The sequence below is a fragment of the Amblyraja radiata genome, chromosome 19, assembly GCF_010909765.2.
Source record: "Amblyraja radiata isolate CabotCenter1 chromosome 19, sAmbRad1.1.pri, whole genome shotgun sequence".
Classification (NCBI taxonomy): domain Eukaryota; kingdom Metazoa; phylum Chordata; class Chondrichthyes; order Rajiformes; family Rajidae; genus Amblyraja; species Amblyraja radiata.
Window position 1 is genome coordinate 1,156,115 of NC_045974.1, and position 26,334 is coordinate 1,182,448.

Genomic DNA, 26,334 nt, shown 5'->3' on the forward strand with positions numbered 1-26,334 from the left:
CTATTCCTTCGCTCCATAGATGCTGCTTCACCCGCTGAGTTTCTCCAGCATTTTTGTCCACCCTGAATACAAAGGCAGTCGTTTCAGAAAAACTAGTGGATGTGAAATCCAAGTGCAGAGAAAGTTGGAAATAAAGAATCTCACCACTGGGCACTAGACAGAGATTTGGAACAATAAAGAAACGCAGGCTGTATCTCCACTTACTGTTGTTTTTCCACTTAACAAGTACAGAGCCCTCTGTGAAGGAGTGGTACTGCCTTATCATCATTTTCCAGGACTCTGGAAGCAAGCCATGTTCTGCATTGGCACGTTCATAGCAGTGTGATTTTCACAATCATCCTGGGCTGAACTAAATCCAGGAACATGACAAAGATTTTACACATTCTGGCAAATAAATGTGCTTTAAAGCTAACGCTGCAGCTCAGTGTGAAGTAGTTTAAACGGCCGCAGTACAGTAACAGCTTTGTTTTCATTCATGCACTGCAATTAATAATTGCCAGTTAACCAGGTGTTGTTCTCCATATTCTGCCCTGATATCAGCCTGGACAACCCAGAGCTACCCCTACATCTGCCTGGATAGTCCAATGTTGGCTCAAGTGTCCCCTCCTAAACATCCTTCTCTGGAGCGTGATGCTGCTAAAGACCCAGCTTTACGCCAACCGAAATTCACAGAGGTACCTTTCCCATAAAAGACATGATACAATAACGTATCTGAAGAAGGGTCTCGCCCACTCCTTCTCTCCTGAGATGCTGCCTCGCCCACTGAGTTACTCCAGCATTTTGTTTCTACCTTTGATACAATAAGGTGGTGCTTTACGATGCATAGCTAATCTTTCATTAAACTCCTGGTGTGGCCACGGTTTCCATTACATTATGTAAAGCTGCCAGGTTAAATCATGATCTCAGAAAAATGGGCTCCATAGCCCCAAGTACTTCATTTGCTTATCCTACTTGCCAGCCAAGAAAGCTGGGTTCTCTATATTACATGAAGCAACACACTGGAAATGTTATAACCCAGCACAATCTCCAGCATCTGAAAGTTGTAAATTGCCTGAGATTTGCTCTTAAGGTTTATGACCAGCAGAGCAATTTTGTTCCATTCCGATGATTACTTCATATAAATCTGTGCCTTCATTTTAAAAATGAAATAATAATTAATAGAGAGGAATTCTTTTTTATTTCAGCAGGTTATTAATCTTCACCTCTCATTTTAACGTAATGGATTTTTATTTCTGTCATTTAGTTCTCAGTTTATTATTGCCACATGTACTGAGACGTAATGCACAGTGAAAAGCTTTGTTTTGCATGCCATCCAAACAGATCAGATAATACCATTCATAAATATAATCGTCAAACTCCAGTACAACAGGTAGAGCAAAGGGGAAGGTACAGAGTGCAGAATATAGTTCTCAGCATTGCAGCACATCAGTTCCACAGACAAAGTCCAATGACCGCAACGGGGTAGAGGTGAATCGGGCAGTACCCTAGATTATAGCAGGATAGATAGAGTGCTGGAGTAACTCAGCGGGTCAGGCAGCATCTGTGGAGAATAAGGATAGGTGACCTTTCCGGTAGGGACCATTCTTCAGTCTGAAGAAGGGTCCCGATCTGAAACGTCACCCATACCTTTTCTCCAGAATCTGCCTGACCCACTGAGTTACTCCAGCATTTTGTGTCTATCTTGGTATAAACCAGTATCTGGACCAGGACATTGAGTAGAGGAAGTGATGATACAACTTTACAGTATTGGTGCAGTTCTGGTCGCCCCATTACAGGGAAGGTGTGGAGTCTGTGGAAAACATGCAGAGGTGGTTTACCAGAATGCTGTCTGTATTTGGGGTAGTAGCTACAACGAGAGGGTGGACAGACTTGGATTGTTTTCTCTGGAACACGAGTTTGTGGGGACATCGACATTACCACCAGACCTGGCCGTCCCCTGCAACTCCAACCCAATGCCGCCTCCAGGGCAACAGGCCTACAAGGCCAGGGTACGTCTCCATTCTTTTAAGAACTTCAAACTTGAAAGGCACCAGATGCCACCGGACATGTGACAACTATGTCGTGCCACGGTGAAGTCTACTATTCTCACGTTGCACTTTTGTACTTATGTATGGTATGGTTTTACTGAATTGTACGCAAAACTAAGTATTTCACTGTATCTAGCTACGTGACAATAAGGTACCATGAACCATTGAATTTGCCGTGTTCCTCCAACAAACGTCTTCTCATTACATGTTTAATCAATGTTTTATTATTAATGCTTAATGTTTTATGTGTCATTCCAAAACTGTCACTGTATGTCATGTTGTCACTTGCGGGCGGAGCACCAAGGCAAATTCCTTGTATGTGAATACTTGGCCAATAAACGTATTAATTAATTCATTCTCATTATAGATCATAATTTCCTTCAATCATCGATCCGCAGAGAGGATGGAATCTGTCGTGCTTTTTCTTCACCTTACAAGGAAATGTTCTTTGGTGCCTTTCTCAGATAGAAACACGGTGGCCTCAGATAGAAACAGAAGCTCGGGGAGTCGGTCACACCTGTATTCTGTCGAAAAAATAGCAATGGAAGGAACACATTGCTGACATAAGTCCCATATTGTTGACCTCGCCCATTGCTGTCAAAAGCTGCAGATTTATATAAAATCATAATTGTCGTGGGGAACAATTGGAACGTTGATCACCATCAACGATAAGAGCAAAGCACAAGCAATTTACAGCCTTCAGAATTTGGAGATTGGGAGAGTTTTTAATATTTCCAATGTGTTGTTTTATGTAATATCGAGAACATAGTTAATTTTTCTTGGCTTGCAAGTAGTTTAAACAAATGAAGTACATGGGTAGATGAAGCCCATTTTTCTGAGATCATGATTTTTCTCCTGGCAGTTTTATATAATGCAATGGAAACTGAGACCATACCAGGAGTATTGATGAAAGACTAGGTGCATGCCAAAATGCAAATCAGGGACCTAACACTTGTTTTAGGCCACAACTTGAAACTCCTCACAAAATAGGCAGAGCATGTTATTTTCAGATCCACAAAATGGAAGGTTGTTGATGAAAAATACAATATTATTCTATTCTCTGTGTGTACTTAACATCACATCATGAGAGGTCCCTTCTGGTTCGACAATACATCAACCCACTGCAAGCCAGGACTCGCCCCTCTCCAGTTCAAACTCTCCCCAGGATATCTCACTTCCTTCCCTGTCCCTATCCACATCATATCTCTCTCAGGACTACTTGAACCCGTCCAAATTCTTGCCTCAGGAACCCTCACTGGTGTTCACAGCTCGCTCAACAGATGAGATCCAATTTCACGGCAATAACACTGACAGAACTCAGCACAAATCTCGGTCGCAATGTTATTTCTGCTAGTTTTCATGTTTTTAAGTATTTAAGAGTCACTTTTTGCACTGGGATCTACGGCAGCTACTGCCTCTCAATACATCTCTTAAGCTATTTCGTCAAAAATATATCATCCCACGAGCACCATTTGCTAATCCATTTGAGAACATTTTGCTCAGTCCCCTGCTCAATTCTCAACAGCTCCAAGGGCATCTTTAAATTTGCCCGTGATGCCGATACCACCCTTGCAGCACGAATGATGAGTCTGAGCACAGGAGAATGGCAATCTGATGGAATGGTGCCACAACCACACCCTTGTTCTCAATATTAGCAAGACCACCCTCTCTCCCTCCAGCTCAGGCCCTTGAGTCCTGGCCACATCCTCGTAAAAATCTTCTTTGAACTCTTTCCAGCTTGACGGCATCTCTCCTGTAGCAGGTGGACCAAAACTAAACCCAACACTGCAGATGCAGGCTCATGCGGTTTAGCTGTTACACAAAGCAACCAATACCAAAATATGAAAAATAGAACCGAATACACGAGCAGAAATGTTCTGTATGTCCGCTACCCTTTTCAATGGCCTTCTGTGCCAATGCCCGTGTAAATGCCTCATGAAAGGGTCTATATACCTGAAACGTCACCTATCCACATTCCCCACAGATGCTGCCTGACCCACTGAGTTACTCCAGCACTCTGTGAAACGTCACCTATCCATGTTCTCCACAGATGCTGCCTGACCCACTGAGTTACTCCAGCACTCTGTGTGTTCTTTTTAATAAACCAGCATCTGCCGTTTCCGTGTCTCTATATAAATGCTTCTATTTAAAAGGGAACATAACAGAAAGTTTGACACAAAATGCTAGAGTAACTCAGCGGGACAGGCAACATCTCTGGAGAGAAGGAATTAGTGACGTCTCTGGTCGAGACCCATCTTCAGACTGATCAATCTGAATATGGGTCTCAACCCAAAACGTCACCCATTCCTTCTCTCCAGAGATGCTGCCTGTCCCGCTGTGTTACTCTAGCATTTTGTGTCAACCTTGTGCAGCTCATTCCTACACATAGCAGAAAGGTTGGCATTTTGAACAGGTCAGAGGACATGCTAGTATTATCCAAGAGGCTAGTCACAGTTCCCCACCCTTTTCCCACAGGTCGACAAGATTTTCCTTTCAATTACTCATCCACGCCTCAGTTGAAAGCCAAGACTGAACCCGTTACCATCATACATAATAAAAGTTTTTACTCACATTATTTTCAGTTCTTTTGTCATTCTTCTGTCTTCCTTCACTTCTGGTTCGTGATCCTTGCACCAAAGTTAAAATTCTCTCCATTTACTCAGTCTGGACTCTTTAAATCTCTTTATGAGATTGCCTCTCAAACCTTTATGTTCCAAGAACAACCCAAGCTTCTTCAATCTATCCATGCACGTCGTTCATCCTCCACAGAAGCATTCCACTGAATTTCTTCTGCACCCTTTTTAATATTAGTTTCATACCTTCAGAAATCTTACCTCCCAAACTGGACAATACTCGAGCTGTCTTATATTAAGTTTCTTCATGCCTTTGTGAAGGAGATGATGTGGATAAATGTGAGGTTATCCATTTTGGTGGCAAAAACAGGAAAACCCACTATTATCTAAATGGTGGCCGACTAGGAAAAGGGGAGATGCAGCGAGACCTGGGTGTCATGGTACACCAGTCATTGAAAGTGGGCATGCAGGTGCAGCAGGCAGTGAAGAAAGCGAATGGTATGTTAGCTTTCATAGCAAAATGATTTGAGTATAGGAGCAGGGAGGTTCTACTGCAGTTGTACAGGGTCTTGGTGAGACCACACCTGGAGTATTGCGTACAGTTTTGGTCTCCAAATCTGAGGAAGGACATTATTGCCATAGAGGGAGTGCAGAGAAGGTTCACCAGACTGATTCCTGGGATGTCAGGACTGTCTTATGAAGAAAGACTAACTCTCTATAATTTAGGAGATTGAGAGGGGATCTTATAGAAACTTACAAAATTCTTAAGGGGTTGGACAGGCTAGATGCAGGAAGATTGCTCCCGATGTTGGGGAAGTCCAGGACAAGGGGTCACAGCTTAAGGATAAGGGGGAAATCCTTTAAAACCGAGATGAGAAGAACTTTTTTCACACAGAGAGTGGTGAATCTCTGGAACTCTCTGCCACAGAGGGTAGTCGAGGCCAGTTCATTGGCTATATTTAAGAGGGAGTTAGATGTGGCCCTTGTGGCTAAGGGGATCAGAGGGTATGGAGAGAAGGCAGGTACGGGGTACTGAGTTGGATGATCAGCCGAATGGCCTACTCCTGCACCTAATTTCTATGTTTCTATGAGGAAACACTTTTTCACACAGAGAGTTGTGAGTCCGTGGAATTCTCTACCTCAAAGGTCGGTGGAGGCCGATTCTCTGGATACTTTCAAGAGAGAGCTAGATAGGGCTTTTGTACTTTGAATTTCTGTTTAAAAATCACAAGCTGAGCATCTATTCATCCTGCTCCGACATCTTCAAAATCAGTTCACATTTTTCCTCAACCCTCCTTGCTGTATGGTTGTTAGTTAACGTGGCCTCTTATTGCTCTTCCTACGAGAATGGTCATTTTCACATTCTTCTGCATTTATTTTATTCTGTTATTTGTCTGTCATTCCACATCTAATTACGTAATTATGCAGACTAGGTAAATCTGGCCTTTACCCTAGAACCAGGTTATCGAGCCAAGACTGTTTCATTGTCATATGTCCCGAAACGGAAAGTTTCAGGTTGGAAACGGGCACATCAGCCCACTGAGTCCATGCCGTACATCGATCACCCATTCACAGTTGTTCTATGTTATTCCAATTACTCAGTCACCCCTGACACACCAGGGGCAATTTACAGAGGTCAATTAACATACAAGCCTGCACGTCTTTGGAGTGTGGGAGGAAACCGGAGCGCCCGAGGGAGAAGGTACAATCTCCATACCGACAGCACCCTTAGTCACAATCGAACCCGGATCTCTGGCGCTGTAACGCAGCAACTCCACCGCTGTGCCACCCTGGGTAAACATAATAGAATTTGTGCTTTTCTGGAACTCTGATAAGAAAGACCATGATCAGGATAATCTGAGAGGGGAAATTCCAAACGGAGAAGTTGTGCTGATTATGACAGATGAGGAAATTGACTGAACTAATGTAATTTGCACTCACAACAGTACCTCAATGCATTATTCTACCTGGAAGTTCAGCCATATAACACCTGTAATGAGGCATGTCATCTGAAATTGAGGAACTCCAGACCTGGCAACAACCTGCACATTGGAGGCAACTCTAGTAAACATCACAAGTCAGACATGCAGCAGGTTACTTCCAAGTTTTGGGCCTCAAATTCAAAAGTGAGCTGAGCATTAATAAGAAGGTTGAATGAAGGTGGAGGAGTGAACGAAGAAACAGGAAGTTAGGTTTGTAGTTCCTAACATGATACAAGTATTTATTTTGGGATTTGTCACTCCAAATCAAATGTTCCCCTAACAGCAAACAATTCAGACTGCTGGAGTGCATATGTTGACACAAGGGGAGAACCCTTTCACCAGCTCCATGTTCACATACTTGTCTAGGTCACGGCATGTTACTTTTCCACCTCATGCCTAGTGTCTGGTGGACCTTGGAACAGGAAGTTTAAATAACGTGAAGAATGAATAGTTTTCAATTGGTTTCTAAAAATAGTTGAGCACAGTGGGTGATGTTTGTCTTAAACCATGTGTGGCAAAGCTGAGCTTTGCTCTCACCTCTGCCTGCAGCCAGAGACACTTACTTGCCAGTCTTCTAGTTGCTTCATTTCTTAAATAAACACGCATGTCTTCCAGCTATCTCCTTGTACTAGAAAGCTGCACAAAACGAACAAAGCATATGCTACAAAACAAAGAAAGCAACACTGCAGTTAATTAGTCCATTTGATCGATGAACATCTTTAATTCTTGCCCAATTGGATTTTCTTTAGTCCATTTCTATTTTTACAAAACAGGTAATATCATAAAACTCAGTAAACATCATGAAAGTCGCTAAATTGTTATGTCAGTGGCACCAGAATAGATGAGTATTTGGAAGGGTGCACAGCATAACATACTCAATGTCGCCCATCAAAGAAGAACAATAATGCGTAGGAAGGAATTGCAGATGCTGGTTTACACCGAAGATAGGCATAAAATGCTGGAGAAACTCTGCTGGACTGGTCCTGCTGAGTTACCCCAGCATTTTGTGTCTATTTTAAGAAAAAGAATGCAGTCTAAATTGAGTTCAATTCATAAGTAACGTTGCAATCTTTTCCAAAGGATATAATTTTAGTTTAGTTTAGAGATACAGCGCGGAAACAGGCCCTTCGGCCCACCGGGTCCGCAACGACCAGCGATCCCCACACACTAACACTATCCTACACGCACTAGGGACAATTTTTATATTTACACCAAGCCAAATAACCTACATACCTGTACGTCTTTGGAGTACTAAATACTAATGCACAGGTAACAGTGAAGTACATTGAATTAAACTGTTAATTAGGGTGGGGAAATGAAAGCTTTTTTAAAGAATCAATACCATATATCATCGCTTCAGAATTACATTTCAGCAAAATGATTTTCAAATCATCAGCATTTGTATGGAAGCCACAATATTGGGCAAGAACCTAATGGGAAAGTTCATCACTTCAGCACCAAACTGCCTGCCTTTGTTCCAGCAAGAAATGCAGGCGTCACTGAGGAAAACGTCTTCACCCAGAGAGTTGTGAATCTGTGGCATTCTCTGCCACAGAAAGCAGTGGAGGCCGATTCACTGGATGTTTTCAAGAGAGTCAGATTTAGCTCTCAGGGCTAACGGAATCAAGGAATATGGGGAGAAAGCAGGAACGGGGTACTGATTGAAACATATAAGATTATTAAGGGTTTGGACACGCTAGAGGCAGGAAACATGTTCCCGATGTTGGGGGAGTCCAGAACCAGGGGCCACAGTTTAGAACGGAGACGAGGAAACACTTCTTCACACAGAGAGTTGTGAGTCTGTCGAATTTTCTGCCTCTGGTGGAGGCCAGTTCTCTGGATATTTTCAAGAGAGAGCTAGATAGGGCTCTTAAAAATAGTGGAGTCAGGGGATATGGGGAGAAGGCAGGAACGGGGTACTGATTAGGGATGATCAGCCATAATCACATCGAATGGTGGTGCTGGCTCGAAGGGCTGAATGGCCTGCTCCTGCACCTATTTTTCTACGTTTCTACGTTTCATCACCAGAAAATTACCAGTGCTCCAATGTTTGCATAGCATCCTAGGATTGTAAACGGAACAATTCTCTAGGGCTAAATCTGGAGAATCTGCACCAAATGACCAAGGCGGCCAACAAATTCAATAGAAATAATTGAGGGAATTTATCGAATTAGTTGAGTTCAAGCATGTTTAAACTTTAAATCTTTTAAGTGTTTTTCATTTTACCTTTTTATTTCAACGTTTGACAGCAATCATATATTTCCAATTGTTGTACGAATATCTTACATTCTAAACACATGGTAAACCTTTGATGACTTCAATGGAGGATTTGGAAGTGAGGAGAGGAGATAAAAGAGATGGTACTGCATCTCTTGTAGGCGCAGAGCTAATGGATATTACAGAGAATAATATCACTGAATGTGAAGAACGTTGGGTGGAAGGTACGGACAAGAGTACATGGCTGTGTCTACTCATCCTATGATATATATACTTATTCTCTGAGTACGTTACCCAGTCGTGTCTCCAACTTAACCAATCTCTTCACGCAAATGAAGTACAGGTACCATTTGATTCACAGCCGTCACTATTGCAATCTAAGAAACACAGGAGCAAATATTCACACATCGCCAACTTAAAACATAATGTAATGATCAAACAGTGCTGAGAAATTAATATTGACCAGGACAAGGTGCAAACTCCATCAAATTGTCAGATGCATCTTTTTATGTCAACCAAGTCAGAGGATGAGATCCTAGTTAGTGTCCAAGCTGAATAATGACACCTCCCATCAAGATGCACACATTTAGTGCATTGGTGTGTCGCTTCAGGTTTCAGGAGGTTTAACATGTTGAAGGATTTCTGCCTTATGTATGCCTTTCTATTAAAGGAATGCATTGCTCTCTGAGGTACCAGGATGGAAATTTGATCACCTTTGGTTTGTTGATCAATGTTTAATCGTATGTTCTTGTGGAGAATCCAAGGAAATCCCTACATTAAAACAATATATGAATATTATATAAATTATAGTCAAGACATACACAGCAGTTCTTGATCTAGAGTTTACAATAAAATGCTCCTTTATGGATTTTTTTAAGGCAATAAAAGTGTCTTTACATCCTTTCAGACAGAGGTCCTGAACTTCTGAAAGAAGAGGAAATCCCATTTCTGCCTTTATATAAATTCACTGAAGAGAGACTGCATTTGCTCTTTTAAAGGTTCCGAATTTAATTTCCAACTTTCCTCTGACCTTTTCAACTGTTAACACCATTCTTCTCTGTAAATGATAACAGAATTGTTCTGTTTCTGTTAACTTACAAAATTCTTAAGGGGTTGGACAGACTAGATTGGGTTGACAGGAAGATTGTTCCCGATGTTGGGGAAGTCCAGGACAAGGGGTCACAGTTTAAGAATAAAGGTGAAATCCTTTAGGACCGAGATGAGAAAAACATTTTTCACACAGAGAGTGGTGAATCTTTGGAACTCTCTGCCACAGAAGGTAGTTGAGGCCAGTTCATTGGCTATATTTAAGAGGGAGTTAGATGTGGCGCTTGTGGCTAAAGGGATCAGGGGGTATGGAGAGAAGGCAAGTCAGGATACTGAGTTAGATGATCAGCCATGATCATATTGAATGGCGGTGCAGGCTCGAAGGGCCGAATGGCCTACTCCTGCACCTATTTTCAATGTTCAAGTATTTAGCCTCAACTAAAGATTGTAAACAAGACCTAGCACCAAGCTCAACAGAGATCAATATTTGTCAAGCATACACCTGCCCGACATTAAACTTGCGGCTTTGTCAGGGGCAATTTTGCATTCAACTGCCAATCAAAACGAGGAATTGCAGGTGCTGGAATCTTGAGTAAAACGCACAGTGCTGGAGTAACTCAGCGGGTCAGGCAGCATCACTACAGAACATGATAAACCAATGTTCCAGTTCGGGCCCCTTCTCAGACCCTTCCTCAGAGTCTGGAGGGCATGGACAGGTGACGTTTCGGATCGGGACTCATCTTCAGAGTCTAACGAAGTGTCACGATCCAAAGCATTCACCTATCCATGTTCTCCTGAGATGTTGCCTGACCCGCCGAGTTACTCCAACACTTTGTGTTTTACTCAAATCAAAACATATAGGGTTTGATTAATGCATGCTAAATGATAATTAATAGCACTCTTCATATTTGTTTGTTTGTGGTTATCAGCTTATTATTAGAAAAAGGCTGCTATACCTGCATTTATCCTTTGTCCTTTGCTCTCTTTTAAAAGAACAAAATACAAAATAACCTGTCACTCTTTGACAATATGTTTGAGGTTTGAAACGTTCTGGGCATTTTCAGACAAGCCAGATGTCATTTGTTTTCTACCTCTGGTTGTTATCATTAATAAACCTCATGTACCGGTCATCTGTTCAGCACTTGTTATGAATTAAGTTAGATTCTTAAACAACATTTCTTATGTTCTCCAGCCTAATACATTTCCTTCTGCCATACTTTATCACTCAGTTATGTAACTGAAGTGTCAACTTTTTTTCCTTTTTCCATGTGTTCGATATTCCTGAAGCATTGAAAGAATTTGTGATGAATGATATGCTGACAGGAGGTGTACAATTTGTTAGTATTTGAACCTGTAACCATGTTTTTGCAATACGGTGAGCCTTGTAAAGATGATCTAATCATCGTGTTTATCCCTGCTTGCCAAATTTACATGGAGGTTGAATGGGGTGGGAATAAGAGGGGGTGGAGAACATCCAAGATGTCTACTCAATTGCCTTTTAACATTACTCAGCCTCCGCGATAGTGGGACAACATAGAACTAGTGTGAACGGGTGTTCGATGGTCAGTGTAAAAACTTGCTGGAAGGACTGAGTGTTCCTCGGTTGTAACTTTGTTGCAAGCTGGGCCAGCAAGAATTTAGCTGTTAAATTCTTCTTAAACTTGAATTTTATAAGCAAAAAATTATGAACAACTTGTGAAATATAACATTAATCTGAACAAAACTTTATAGGAACGACCACGGGACAAAGGTGAGTAAGGTGGTGCAAATATTTTAGCTCTACCGTGTACCGTTTTGGCCAAGGTCCCAGATCACATAGATAGAAACAAGACAAGACTTTTAGTAATATACTAGACCAAGTGGGACCCGTTGGGTCCCTGTCACACGGAAGGGCTGATCCCCCAACGCAATATTCCACCACTCACCCATTCCCCCATATTCCAGCACTCACCCAAGTAATAGATAGATACTCGACCAAGTGGGACCCGCTGGGTCCTTGTCACACGGAAGGGCTGGTCCCAAACGCAATATTCCACCACTCATCCATAGCCCCCAACTGCGCAGGCACGGCTGATGGGTTCCCGTTGTGATGCCAGAGATCCCCGTTGTGTCTATGTTATGGCAACCCTCCCCAACTCCCTCTTCCTACCCTATCCTCCTCCATTCCCCCTCATCCCCAGCACTCCCACCCCCTCCCTCTTCTTTCCCCTCCCTCACAACTCCCTCCCTCTCATTTTCCATACCTTGTCACTCCCTCTCCCCTTGGCGTTATTGTGAGGTGGAACGCTGCTGTGTTTTTTAAAAGGGAGGTTTTTTAAAAATGTAAATGAGATCCTATTGTGAACTCATTGCGGGTTGGAACACTGCTGACGGGTAGTTTATGTAAATGAGATCACATTGTGACATCATATTATGTCAAATTTGATTTTGTAAAGTTTAAAATGTGAATAACTCGTAAAATATACCATCAATGTGAACGAAACTTGCAACAGTACACCACAGGGCAATGGTGAGTAAGGTGGGCCAGGATTTGTAGTGCTATCGTGTGCCGCTTTGGCGTAATTTCAGGATCACACTCCTCACAGACAGACATAGAAACAAACAAGATGAGAGTTTTAGTAATATATATATAGATATATAGATTCATAGATTCCCTGTGTCCCTTCTAATGACTAATAAGCATGAGTGAAAAAAATTATCATCTCAGACCTATATAGCTAATACCTTAATTTCAAATTATGATTCACAATTCGAGATACTCCAGGCGAAACAGCATTTCAATTAGGGAAGCATTTCAATCAGATCATTTCTCATTATCCCAAGCTCTCGTTAAATATTTCATTTAAAATAATTTATATGCTGCTGTGATAAGCTTATTCAGAACTCAACAATTCTAACTATGTTTTTCGATGTGCACAAGCATATGGTAAACTTCTTAGTAGCAAAGAAATAAGGTGAAGCAGGAGCCCATAAAGCTTAGTGTTATTTCTCAGCAGATAATACAAAATTAAGAAAACCTTATTCTTCTCATGGAAGATGCACAAGATTGTTTCAAACTGGTTTAAAGTTCCCATTATCCAAAACCCTTCTGTTGTGGCAAGTGACAACTATAATTATGAAATATATACCTGGAGTTTGAGGAAAGCAATTCCAGTATCATACAGGTATTTATGTCCCATATTACAATACTTAGAAAGCTAACGCATAATGGTATGTGAACATAACTGTGTCCTTCGTGTAAATTAATGTTCATGTTTAATGTTACTTCCTTTATTAAGCCAGTTTAATAATCTTGTGCCAATAATGTTCATAATTATTTTTGTACAATTGTAAGAGTATCTTGTTTGAAGGCCTGCAAGTAATATACACAGAATGCACACATTCTAAACCAAGATGCACAACAGGAATGGCATTTCCAAACACACAGAAACCATAACTGGTGGTGCCAGGATTATTGTGTTATTGTGTTTGTTTTTCTTGCTTCATCTGTTTAATCATCTTGAAGTTATTCAGTGTCTTGTTTTACAGCTGATGGCATATCTTCCAAAAGTGCAGACAACTGCTTCTGTGCGCACGATAGAAACAGCCCCAAACTGGTCAGGTTACGCTGTTGAGCCACTTGGTCAATCTGCAGGAGAAGAATATTCACAATGAACTACTGCAGCAAAGCACAACACCAACCAAATGTTAAACACATGTATGAAAACAGAGCACAACGGATGCCACCAGCAAGTTAAACCATCAATACAAAGTAACATACAGCATTCTGGTGCAACAGAAAACCACTCAAACTTTTGGGAGGGTTTGCAAAAAGCCAGGGTTATTAAGTAACAAAAGATAGACACAAAAAGCTGGAGTAACTCAGCAGGACAGGCAGCATCTCTGGAGAGAAGGAATGGGTGGCGTTTCGGGTCGAGACCCTTCTTCAGACCGGTTAGGGACAAGGGAATCGAGAGATATAGACGGTGATGTGTGGAGAGATAAAAAACAATGAATGGAAGATATGCAAAAAAGTAACGATGATAAAAGAAACATTCAAACCACTGGGTTGTAAGCTGCCAAGTGAAATATGAGATGCTGTTCCTATAATTTACGTTTATACCAAGCCAATTAGTCTATAAATTATGTCTTTGGAGTGTGAGAGGAAACTGAAGATCCTGGGGAAAACTAACGGGAAGAATGTACAAACTCCGTACAGACAGCACCCGTAGTCAAGATGGAACCCGGGTCTCTGGTGCCGCAAGGCAGTAACTCTACCGCTGCGCCACCGTGTCGCCTACTGTTTAACGGTGATGAGGAGAATTAAGTTTTGAAAGATTTCACTCACTGCAAATAATTGCAAATCCAAAACAAATCACAATTAACCAAAACTGCTATTTGAAGCACAATATTCTTTAGATTTTGCAATACAAGAACAATCCCAAAGCAACATTATCAGTCGCATGATGCATAACGTTGCTTCTGTATTGTTCTGCTTTAAATAGCAGTTTTGGATAATCGTGATCAGCGTCATAATCCATTGTTATAATATTACAACTCGACCACATGATTGTCAGGGGAGATTAAAATGTTGGTCATGCAGATGAATGCACAATGGCATGCATGTTGCATGATAAACTGACTTTAGCTATAACATTCCCCAGTCTTCAGCACCTGACTATTCTTATAAACATGTAATACACAAATACCTATTGCACAATATCTTAGTGTAAGTTCCTTCATAAAAATTGGCTTCCAATGACTTTTCTTTGCTCTTTGGATTGGGTACCATTACATAGGTACTGGTCGACTTCCAAAGTCTTGGTGAGGGAAGTTGTGAATTCTGGCCCAATGCTTTAACAGGCTATTAGGTTTCAGCAACCACAGGCCAGCTACAATCCTTCGAATAAGCATTCACATCTACCACCATTAGAAGACAGCAGATTGAACAAAGAGCAAGAAACCTTTCACACTTTCTCTTCTCTAATGTTAGGAGAAACAGAATAGATAGTACTACAATTCACCATCGCTCTGGCTGAAATCAATTATGGCCACATCTGAATGCTTCCAGGTTGTTGAAACTCAACCACTCACTGGAAAAGATTTCCAGAAGACTGGAACCTGGCAAACTATTGAATTTTAAACTATTTTTTAAAACTAAACAATCAACGCAAGAACTGAAATATAGATTATCTACGAGAAACAATTTTTGGAATTCCCAAGATAGACACAAAATGCTGGAGTAGGAGGATGTTGCAAAATTCTCGTCAGAGAGAGGAGAAAAACTTCTTCAAAGTAAACATACCTTGAGGAGTTTTCGAAGTGGAGCAGACAAAATGTGTTGGAAGGAATTAGATGCTAGTTTACACCAAAGATGGACACAAAATGCTGGAGTAACTCAACTGGACGGACAGCATCTCTGGATAGCAGGAATGCGTAAATCCCAAATTGTGTTATCAGTGTCACAATTCAAAGGCCAATCATTTAAGAACAGCCCACATTCAAAAAGGCAAATCTTTGTCTGATCAAAGGGTTAAGACTTTCAATTTAATTGACTCAAAAGATTGTTAAAACTGCTATTCCACTGTGTATGGATGATCAAGGGCACTTTTGGAATCACATGAACCACTTCACAAAGTTATTGAGGTTTTAGGGATGGCAACCTTACACAAAGACTTGCCCTACAAAACTTGAGCATTTTATGAACCAAATAGATCAAACCAGCAAAGGGTTGTGTTGTACTTGAGAGCTGAACACCTGCATCGTCCGCAGGTGTACAATACAAGAAAAACTTAAGAGTTTGGAATAGCTGCAGTCAGTTTAATAAGAAAATGAATATTAATTGCCTTTATCGTCTGAGACATTGTGGGGGATGTGCCATTTTAGCTGTAAAGAGATAAAACATTTAACAGAAGTATATTTACTGTCTGGAGAACTGAAACTTAAATCCATAGAACCTCAAACTGGCATCTTGGATTAGTGATGCCTCTTTACATTTACCCTTTAATTAAAATAGTATCATGCGGCTTTTGTAGGAAGATAAAATTGGGCTAATTATCCGGTTGACAAGAACTTCAAATCCAACATGCTTACACAAGTAATAATGGCACATGAAAAGTCTGGCACTTAGAAGTAAATTTTAAAAGTAATGGTAGAATATGAATCTCAAATATCGTTATAGCAGTTGGACAACAGAGCTTGCCAGGTTGCTATGTGGGCCTGCAGCAAATGCAGGCTGTCAGACTTTTCTAATTTCACTATAGTCATTTTATGTGGTATTTGTGGATAGTTTCCCAGTGCCCGAAACAGTTATTCATTTTCACTGGATGACTTCATTTTTTCCTACAAGCATTTAGGGTTTTTTTATCCCTTGTCCCTGCAGGCTTCTAGAATTTCTAAAAGACTCCTCAGGATTGACACCAAGCGTTTTTTTTTGGAGGATTTGCCTTTCAACAGGTACAGCTGTGCCGAGTTCAGCACTCCACACTTTCTCTACCTCCCCACAAAGTGTACAAACTCCACGCTTCCCCACTACAATCGATACAGTAATTGGGATGGTGAATTGGTTTAGGTTTATTATTGTCATGTGTACTGAGGTACGGTGAAAGGCTTGGTTTTGCAGGCTAATCAATCAGATAATACCATAGAAAAACACAATCAAGTCAAACTCAAGTACAATAGATAGGGCCAAGGAGAATACAGAGTACAAAATATAGTTCTCAACATTGTAGCACATCAGTTTCATACACAATGTCCATAATGGGGTAGAGGTGAATTGGACAGTCCCCTAGCTTATGGAAGGACAGTTCAGAAACGTGACAACAGAGGGGAAATTGTTTCTGCGTCTGGTGGTGCGTGCTTTCAAGCTTCTGTAAATTCTGCTGGACGGGAGGAGGAGAACGAACGACCAGAGTGGGACAAGTCTTTGATTCTGTTGGCTTCTTTTCTGAGTAGATGGAGTCGATGGTGGAGAATCTGGACTGTGTGATGGACTGGGCTGCACCTAGAACTCTATGCAATTTCTTGATATCTTGGACAGAAATGTTCCCAAACCAAGGTTTGAAGTAGGCCTGAGCCCCACTTCATCGCTACATAGCAGAACTGAATGAGAAAGAGTCGGAAACAGGGTATTCACCGTTGAATGAGAGATACTATTGATTATGTTTGCTTCTCAGTAATGAAGTGACAATAACTGTCAATGGTTAATCTCTGCTTTTGGAGACCTGAAATGCTACCTTTATTTCTCTTGTACTGAATGCTGTCTGGTCTGGCAAGTACTTCCAGCATTCCTACTTTTATTTCAGATTTCCAACATCTGCAGTTATTTGATTTTTGAGGAAACCACCTGCTGGGTTTACCCAGCCAAAGAAAAGGGGAAATTAGTCATCAATGTAACATGAATCCCTTCTCTCCAGAGATGCTGCCAAACCCACTGAGTTACTCCAGCATTTTGTGTCTATCTTTTGAAAGAGCACAATAATCTGTTTAACCTCAATGGTGGACAAACTCTTAGAAACAATATCCAAGGTCAGGATTAACATTCATTTGGACAATTGTTGATGATGGTAAACCAGCATGGATTTGCTGAAGGTAAATCATGACATGATAGACTTTTGTTTTGTATGAAGAGTGAGATGGCGAGAGAAATAGAGCTGACTTTGTCAAAGGAAGTAGTTGAGGCAGGTACTATAGACATTCGGACAGGTACATGGATAGGAAAGGTGTATAGCGATCTGGGCCAAACGTGGGGAAATTGGACTAGCTTAGATGTAGCACCTTATGGACATGGACAAGTTGGGCTGTTTTCATGCTGGATTGACCCGATGACACTTAATAGATTTTGAAAAGGCATTTGACGAAATGCGGCATAATAGGCTTGTAATGAAGATTGAAGGCTCCGGGGCAGTAGCAACATGGAGAGAAAATTCAGTTCAGTCAGTTCAGTTTATTGTCATGTGTACCGAGCTACAGTGAAAAGCTTTTGTTGCATGCTAATCAGTCAGCAGAAAGACAATACATGATTACAATCAGTGCAATAGATACATGATAAGGGAATAACGTTTAGTGCAAGGTAAAGTCTGATCAAGGATAGTCCGATAGTCTGATCAAAGAGGTAGATAGTGGTAAGAAGAAGAATCCTACCACTGCTGTCTGGTTGTGGAAGGATGATTTAGTTGCCAGATAACAGCTGGGAAGAAACTGTCACTGAATCTGGAGGTGTACGTTTTCACACTTCTATACCTTTTGCTTGATGGGAGAGGGGAGAAGAGGGAGTGGCCAGGGTGTGACTCATCCTTGATTATGCTGCTGGCCTTGCCGAGGCAGCATGAGGTATAAATGGAGTCAATGGACGGGAGGTTGGTTTGTGTGATGGCCTGGCCTGGCCTGCCTACACAATTCGCTGCAATTTCTTGCGGTCTTGGATGGAGCTGTTCCCAAACCAAGCTGTGATGCATCCTGATAAAATTGGCAAAGAGAGTAGTAGTGAACAGTTGTTTTATGGAAGGAAGTGTAGAGTAGTGTTCTACATGCCTTAGCATGAAGACCATTGGTTTTCTCAATCATCTTTCCTACACCTTGGGTACACATGGCACAATTTCCAAATCTGCAGATGTTACAAAATGATGAATTGTACACTCTGATAACGGTAGGAACAGATTCCAAGAGGCCACACATCCTGGTGGAATAGCCAAGCATGTTACGTGTCAAGGTCAATGCAGAAAAAAACTAAGTGTTACACTGCGGTCAGAAGAATAAGGATGGGCAATATAATCTCGATGACAGACTTCCAAAAGAAGCAGAAGAACACAGAGATCTGAGGTTAAATATGCCAAAATAATTCAATATCTAAAAAAAAAAAGAAGAGAATTCACAGAAGGCTTTGGCAGCACAGACAGACAGAGTACTAAAACACAGCAATCATAATGAACTTTTATAAAACACTGGTTTAGCCACAACTGGAGTATTGTGCCCAGACTGCGTCCACAACAGACACAAAGGGGTTGGGAAAAGAACAAACAAGTTCGAGTAATAACCGTGATGCAGATTCTCAATCCGATATGTCAACCATTCTTTTCCTTGCCATAGAAGGCTGTGGAGGCCAAGTCAGCTGATATTTTTAAGGCAGAACTAGATAGATTCTTGATTAGTACGGGCATCAGGGGTTATGGGGAGAAGGCAGGAGGAGAATGGGGTTAGGAGGGATAGATCAGCCATGATTGAATGGCAGAATAGACTTGATGGGCCAAATGGCCTTATTCTACTCCTATCACTTATGACCTTCCACAGACCCACTGTGTTTCTCCAGCAGTTTGTTTCTTGCTCCAGAATCCAGCATCTGCAGCCTCTAAGCAATGAAGCTACCTGGATAGACTGGTCATGTATGGTATATGATTTGCCTGGAGGGTCCACTGTATCTTGGTATATGTGACAATAATAAGCCAACATCAATACCAATAAATCCACTTTGATCCATTTTTTTCTTTAATTGAGAAGACTCACTTCATCTTTTTGCAATCAATTGGAGTTGTTCTCCCTTGAACAGGTGACGTGGGGTACCGAGGACGTAATTAAATACTTGGGGTGTCCAGAGTAAGTGGAGAGAAAGTGTTTCCAGTGGCAGAGGGAACAAGAAGTTGATGAACCAAAGATAGGCAAGCAAACCAAATGTGACATGAAGGCAAACTATTTTTATTCAACAAGTGGTTGGAGTAGGTATTAGGCTGTTGGAAGGAGTATTTTAAGCAGGTTCAATGGCAGCATTCAAAAAGGATTTGAAAGGAAAATACATGCAGGGCTATGGGGAGAGGATGAGGAGGCGGTATTAAAATATAGAACAGCACGGCACAGGAACAGGCCCTTCGGCCCACAACGTCTGTGCCAGCATGACAGGACTCTTCCAACATAAAGCCTGCACAGACTCAAATGACCTCCTGTATTGAAATCGATTGATTGATTGATTGATTGAAAGATACAGCATGGAAATAGACCCTTCGGCCCATCGAGTCCATGCTGACCATCGATCACCTGTTCACACCAGTTCTATGTATTCCCACTTTCGCATCCACTCCCTACAAACAAGGGGAAGTTTACAGAGGCCAATTAACCTGCAAACCCACACGTCTTACATGAAAGATAAGACACAAAAAGCTGGAGTAGCCCAGCAGGACAGGCAGCATCTCCGGAGAGAAGGAATGGGTGATGTTTCGGGCTGAGACCCTTCTTCGGACTAGTTAGGGATAAGATAAACGAGAGATAAAGAACAATGAATGAAAGATATGCAAAAAAGTAACTATGATAACGGAAACAGGATGTGGGTGGAAATCGGAGCACCTGGAGGAAACTCACAAAGAAACAGGGAGAACGTGGATACTCCACACAGAGAGCACCCGAGGTCAGGATCGAACCTGGACCTCTGGCGCTGTGAGGCAGTGGCTCTACCAGCTCGACCACAATGCTGCCATAATAATTCTGTAATTTCTTGTAATAGAGTTTTGCAAGTAATAGGGTTTATCTATGCTAATCCACTGTACTATAGTGTTCAAAAATTGATGATGCATCAGGGGGAGGAGAAAGAGGGTTAAAGAGTAAGGTGTCTGCTAACATGATTGTTTTGCAATAAATTAATGTATAATTTGTTATATGGATTAAATTTAGATTAACAAAGAACAAATCAGTAAATTCTGAAGAAGGGTCTCGACCCGAAACATTACCCATTCCTTCTCTCCAGAAATGCTGCCTGTCCCACTGAGTTACTCCAGCTTTTTGTGTCTATCTTCGGTTTAAACCAGCATCCTAGACAATGATCGTTAGAGCCATGATGGAAGGTCAAATGAAAGGGTTATTATATACTCACATCATGAACTGAACGGCTATTACATGAACGGCAGAGGAAGTTTTATGTTGCCATGCATCTGAAAGGTGAAGCAACGGATTGGACTGCAGGCCCCTGCAGCTCGAGTGCAAGTGCCATTTCAGCTGCTTGTGCTTTTTTTACTGAAAGATTTTAAAACGTTTTATTAGTCTGGTGTTTTCCTGGATTCCTGGACCCAGGCGTGGTGGCACAGCATGGATCATTTCATGATTGGTACATTTTCTTCCCCTGCCTCCAGAACTCATTACAGGTGTTCAAAGGGTGGCTCTTATATTTTTGTCATGAGTTTCTTTTCCTCTAACTTTGCTAGTTATTTTAATCCCGAGAAAAATAAACATTGAGGTGTGAAAGGGAGGCTGACTAATTGAGCCCTGCCTGCTTTATTGTTTATTTTGTACGACTTATGCATACAGAGACCCTCAGCTTTCCAGCCCAGAACCACCCATATTTATCCGTTGCTTTCTGTGGACCCTCGTCAATCATGGTCCTTGATTTATTGCTGCATTACAACAGCAGCCGTCTATCTTGCTGAGATTCTCCAGCACTTGTACTCAGGCAATTGCTACCTGGATCCTTTCCCTGGTTAGATCTGTTTATGTATAGTAAGATTTTTTAATTGAACTTTACACAAAAGGAATTTCACTGTACCCAAGTACATGTGACAATAAAGTATCCTTGAATCACTGAAGCAGGAACAGAGACTCCACTGAACACAGACAGGCACAGGCCCTCTAGCTCACTGCAAACAGAGATTGCTGTAAATCTGCTGTTAGTTTCATTGCAGCAAAACGGCCAAAAATAAATGTATAATATTAAATCAAAGTGCTTAAAACGGATTCCTAAAAGAGATGTTTGTTTGATACATACGGGGGGGCAATATGTGGAATTTATTACCACAGAAGGTTGTGGAGGCCAAGTCAATGGATATTTTTAAGGAGGAGATTGACAGATTCTTGATTTGTCGGGTGTCAGGGGTTATGGGGAGAAGGCAGGAGAATGGGGTTGAGAGGGAAATGATTGAATGGCAGAGTAGACTTGATGGGCCAAATGGCCTAATTCTACTCCTATAACTTATGAACTTGTATGTTGGATTTGCAGTATTAACTAACAGTGTAAAGGAGTGCAATTTAATTGATAGAACACAGGAAATGAGCACAGGAGCAGACACTTCAGCCCACAGTGCCCGTGCTGAACACGATGCCAAGTTAAACTAATTTCATCTGCCTGTACATGATCCATATCCCTCCATACACTGCATATCCATGTGCCTATCCAAAAGCCTCTTAAACACCACTATTGTATCTGCCTCCACCACTGCCCCAGGCAGCACGTTCCAGGCACCTACCACTCTGTGTAGAAAAACACTTGCCCCGCACATCTCCTTTAAACTTTGCCCCTCTCACCTTAAAGCTATACAGTCTAGTTGTTGACATTACTACCCTGGGGAAAATGGTTCTGACTACCGTGTCTTTCATAATTTTTCTCCTTTTCCCCTCCCCCCCCCCCCCCATCTATTCCTTTGGCTTTACAATTTGTACCTCTTCTATCCTGCCTCACATCTTTTGTCTTTTCATCAATGGCCTTAGTTCAACCATCTGCCCATCACAAACCTTCCTCACCTGTATCCGCCCATCACTTTGGAAAATAACTTTCCAGATATTTTAGTTAGTTTATGTTAGCATTGCACTAACACTGCAGAAGAAAATAACACTAACTCTGAATGAAAAGAAATCCTCTCAGATTCGTAAGAATATTAATTGTATATCAGAAAAAATTGCTTTGAATTTCTTTAGAAAATGTTTTATGTATCAAGTGCTCTATATCATTTCAGCAATTTAATTTTACAAAATATTTTTCAACACTTGATGAAAACCTCCCTGAAGCAATAAAAATTGAGTAATCAAAGAATAAGATTTTCGGGGAACCTTTTGTAGAGTAGTTGTTACATTAGAAAGGATTTGGTGATTTAATTTTTTCTGATGATTTGAAATTTAACATATACATGCCAATAAAAAGAAACATTAAGACTTTAAAGCTGTTATTTCTTTGTAACCTAAAGGAAAAGAAAACTGTTTTGAGAACACTGAAATTAATACCTTCACTTTACAACTTAAAAAAGAATCGGACCGACTGCTGGTGGCAGATTCCGGTGCTCACATTCCCATTAAACTTACTCTTGGGAAAGTATAAACACAGTTTTGTACAGAATATTATTAACCTGAGGCTCTATGAGGCGCTGGTCAGACCACATTTGGAATATTGTGAACAATTTTAGGCCCCATAATCTGAGGAAGGATGTGCTGGCGCTTGAGAGGGTCCAGAGCAGGTTTATGAGATTGATCCCAGGAATGAGTGGGTTAACATATGATGAGCATTTGACAGCACTGGGTCTCTACTCACTGGAGTTTAGAAGGATGAGGGGACACCTCATTGAATCTGACCAAATTGTGAAAGTCCTGGATAGAGTGGATGTGGGAAGGATGTTTCCACGAGTTGGAGAGTCTAGGACCAGAGGCCATAGCCTTAGAATAAAAGAAAGTTCCTTTAGAGAGGAGATGAGGAGGAATTTATTTAGTCAGAGGGTGGTGAATCTATGGAATTCATCGCCACAGAAGGCTGTGGAGCCCGTCAATGCACATTAAGGCAGAGATTCTTGATGAATATGGATGTCAGGGGTTATGGGGAGAAGGCACGAGAATGGGGCTAAGAGGGAGAGATAGATCAGCGATGATTGAATGGCAGAGTAGACTTGATGGGCTGAATGGCCTGATTCTGCTCCGATCACTTATGAACCTTCCACCAATGCCCTGGTTTTACTGTGAATGGCTGTCAATCATCATGGCACCAACAGGTAGACCAGGCAATACCTGATAGCACTACAAGCGATGATCATCTTTACAGATCATTTGTGCATTACTGCACAGTACTTTAACCTCTCCTGACAAAATGTTTGTCTCTCAGATGAGAATATTAATTTAGTTTTTAACACCATGGAGACAGGCTTTTCAGCTCACCGAGTCCACGCCGGCCATCGATCACTCGTTCACACTTGTTCTACGCTGACGCACTCCCTGCACACTAGGGGTCATTTACGGAGGTCAATTAACCTACAAACCTGCAAGTCTTTGAGAAATAGGAGGAAACCGGAGCACCTGGCGGTAGCCCACGTGGTGACAGGGAGAATGTACAAACACCACACAGGTCAGAATCTAACCTGGGTCTCTGGCACTGTGAGGCAGCGACTCTACCAGCTGTGCCCGTCAGCTCTGCCATTTTTGATGTGAATGTAATTAATTCTTTTTTTTTTGTAATTGTATTTCCTTTTATTTACTAATTAAAATTATTAAATAGAAGCAAGTGCAATTATATAACTCAATAGCTAAATCATTATATTCATTATATTCACATCAAGTACATTTTTGTTCAAAATCTTTTTCGAGTTGCTTTTAACAGAAGGAGAATTCTCTTCCAAAATAAGACCTTTAATGATGTGATTTTGTACTGAATTTCCTCCCAATTTTCTGTTCTCCATTTGGCACGGACGCTTGATGGGTTACAGTTCTACAGGTGTTGGCAGCCCTTCAATACCTCAGAGGTGGTCATTCATCATGTGCAAGTTTGATGTTCGTGGCAAAAGTCAACAGAAGTTCACACATATTTCTCAACAGGGATCAATGGGCAGCTGTCAGGAGAAACACAAGACGATGGTTCTCTCCCCATACAAGTCTCACAGAGCTTGAATCCACCATGATTCCAACTACGATAATTATTAAACCCATGGATTTCTGAATGACATACCTTATTTTTGCCAAATATACATAAGACTTGAACTATCACAATTAATAAATGCCAATTACATTCCATTTTACAAAATAAAAATGTTCAGGGTGCCAATGCTTGGCCTGAACAGAAATATCTGCTGCTTGCAATGATGACAGGACACATGCCGACTATACGATAACAAAGACAAAGAAGGTTTATTCTCAGAGAGATGGTGACCAAGCTCAAAGACAAGCTCATGTTTTCTTTTGAAGCATAAAACTCATGTCCCGCTAAAGGGAGTTACTTTTAATCATAGGTAGACACAAAATGCTGGAGTAACTCAGCGGGACAGGCAGCATCTCTGGAGAGAAGGAAGGGGTGACGTTTTGGGTCGAGACCCTTCTTGAGACTGAAGATTTAAACCAGCATCTGCAGTTCTTTCCTACCAATAAATCATTCCAGGTTTCAGAAAAAGTGGTCGGAAAAGAGAGAAAATGCAAACTACTGATGGGGAAAAGTAAACAAATCTCATGTGCTCATATATTTTGCCACAGAGCGAAGATCATTCATAATTTTCTACGATCTTTAAGCACACAAGTTTGAGACTATTATCTGCAGTTAGTAAACTTGTCCAGGTGCGTGAATTATGAGCTGCACCAGGTTTCTTTAACATAAAAGGTCCACATGCTTTTCACGATTCAGTCGGAATAAATGAACGTTGACCTGAAGTCACAAAATGCTGAAATAACACGGCGCATCTCGCACAGCATCTCATGAGAACATGGATTGGTGACGTTTTGAGATGGGACCCTTCTTCCCAACCTGAAATGTCACCTATCCATGATCTCCAGAGATCCTGCCTGATCTGCCGAGTTACTCCAGCACATTGGGTCTTTTTTTTGTAAACCAGCATCTGCAGTTCCTTGTGTCGACGTTTGACTTGAAGTTCCTTGCAGCAATCACCATCCTATTTTTATGAAAAGAGAACCATCCCCCTTATTATGGCACTTTCCGATGCATTCGTGGGTAATGTAAAACTTCCCTTCGCCATTCAGCGGCCAAAACATTCATGCGGGTGAAGCGGCGGCTCTACTTCCAGCCCAACGTATGGCTGTTGTTACTCATAATGTGATCTCCCCAGCATTAGAAAAATCAAATGCAGGTCATGGGACTACTTTGTGCAGCATCTTCACTCAGCCTGGTGGGGCAATGCCTAGATGGAGGAACTGGGTGACGGGGCAGGGAGAGTGCAAAGAAAGAAGGGCATGGGGGAGGTGGAAGAAAGTAGATGAGAGTAAATGAAAGGGGACTAATCTGAAATTGGAGAATTCAATGTTCATGAGTTGGATACCCAAGCAGAAGACACACTCTCATTTCCCTCATTGCTCTAGCTATTGTATTTGAATTTGACTTGATTATATTTATGTATAGTAGGTGGCTTCTTCTTGCGTATGGCGTGCACAGCCTAAAGTTGTAGGACAACTTGTTCTATTTGATCTTATTTGATTGTGCACACCAGGTTGATTGCATTTGTCGAAACAGGGCGGACCACGTGAAGGTTGCAATCTCCCACCCCTATAGTAGGTGTGATCTGTTAGGATGACATGCAAAACAAAGCTATTCTCTGTACCTCAGTACATGTGATAATAATACATCTGAATCAAAACTTAATGAAATGCTGTTCCTCCAGTTTGTGTGTGGCTTCAGTCTGGCAATGGGGGAGATCCAGAACAGAAATGTCAGCGTGGGAATATGAAGGGAAGTTAAAATGGGAACCAATCAGGATATCCAGCAGGCCTCAGCAGACGCAGCATAAGTATTCACCAAAATGATTGCCTGGTCTACACTTGGTCTCTCCGATGTAGAGGAGGTCA

General features: G+C 41.5%; 1 protein-coding gene across 11 annotated transcripts in view; it reads right to left on the reverse strand.

Moving 5' to 3' along the window:
* Positions 1–12,812: 12,812 nt before the first annotated feature.
* ccdc91 (coiled-coil domain containing 91) overlaps positions 12,813–26,334 on the reverse strand; it is an 89,598-nt gene continuing 76,076 nt past the window's right edge. For all 11 annotated transcript variants that reach the window (XM_033037412.1, XM_033037403.1, XM_033037405.1 and 8 more), the window contains one exon: positions 12,813–13,474. In XM_033037412.1, coding sequence (XP_032893303.1) covers positions 13,352–13,474 — 123 coding nt within the window. In that variant the 3' untranslated portion in view covers positions 12,813–13,351. The remainder of the gene's footprint in view (positions 13,475–26,334) is intronic.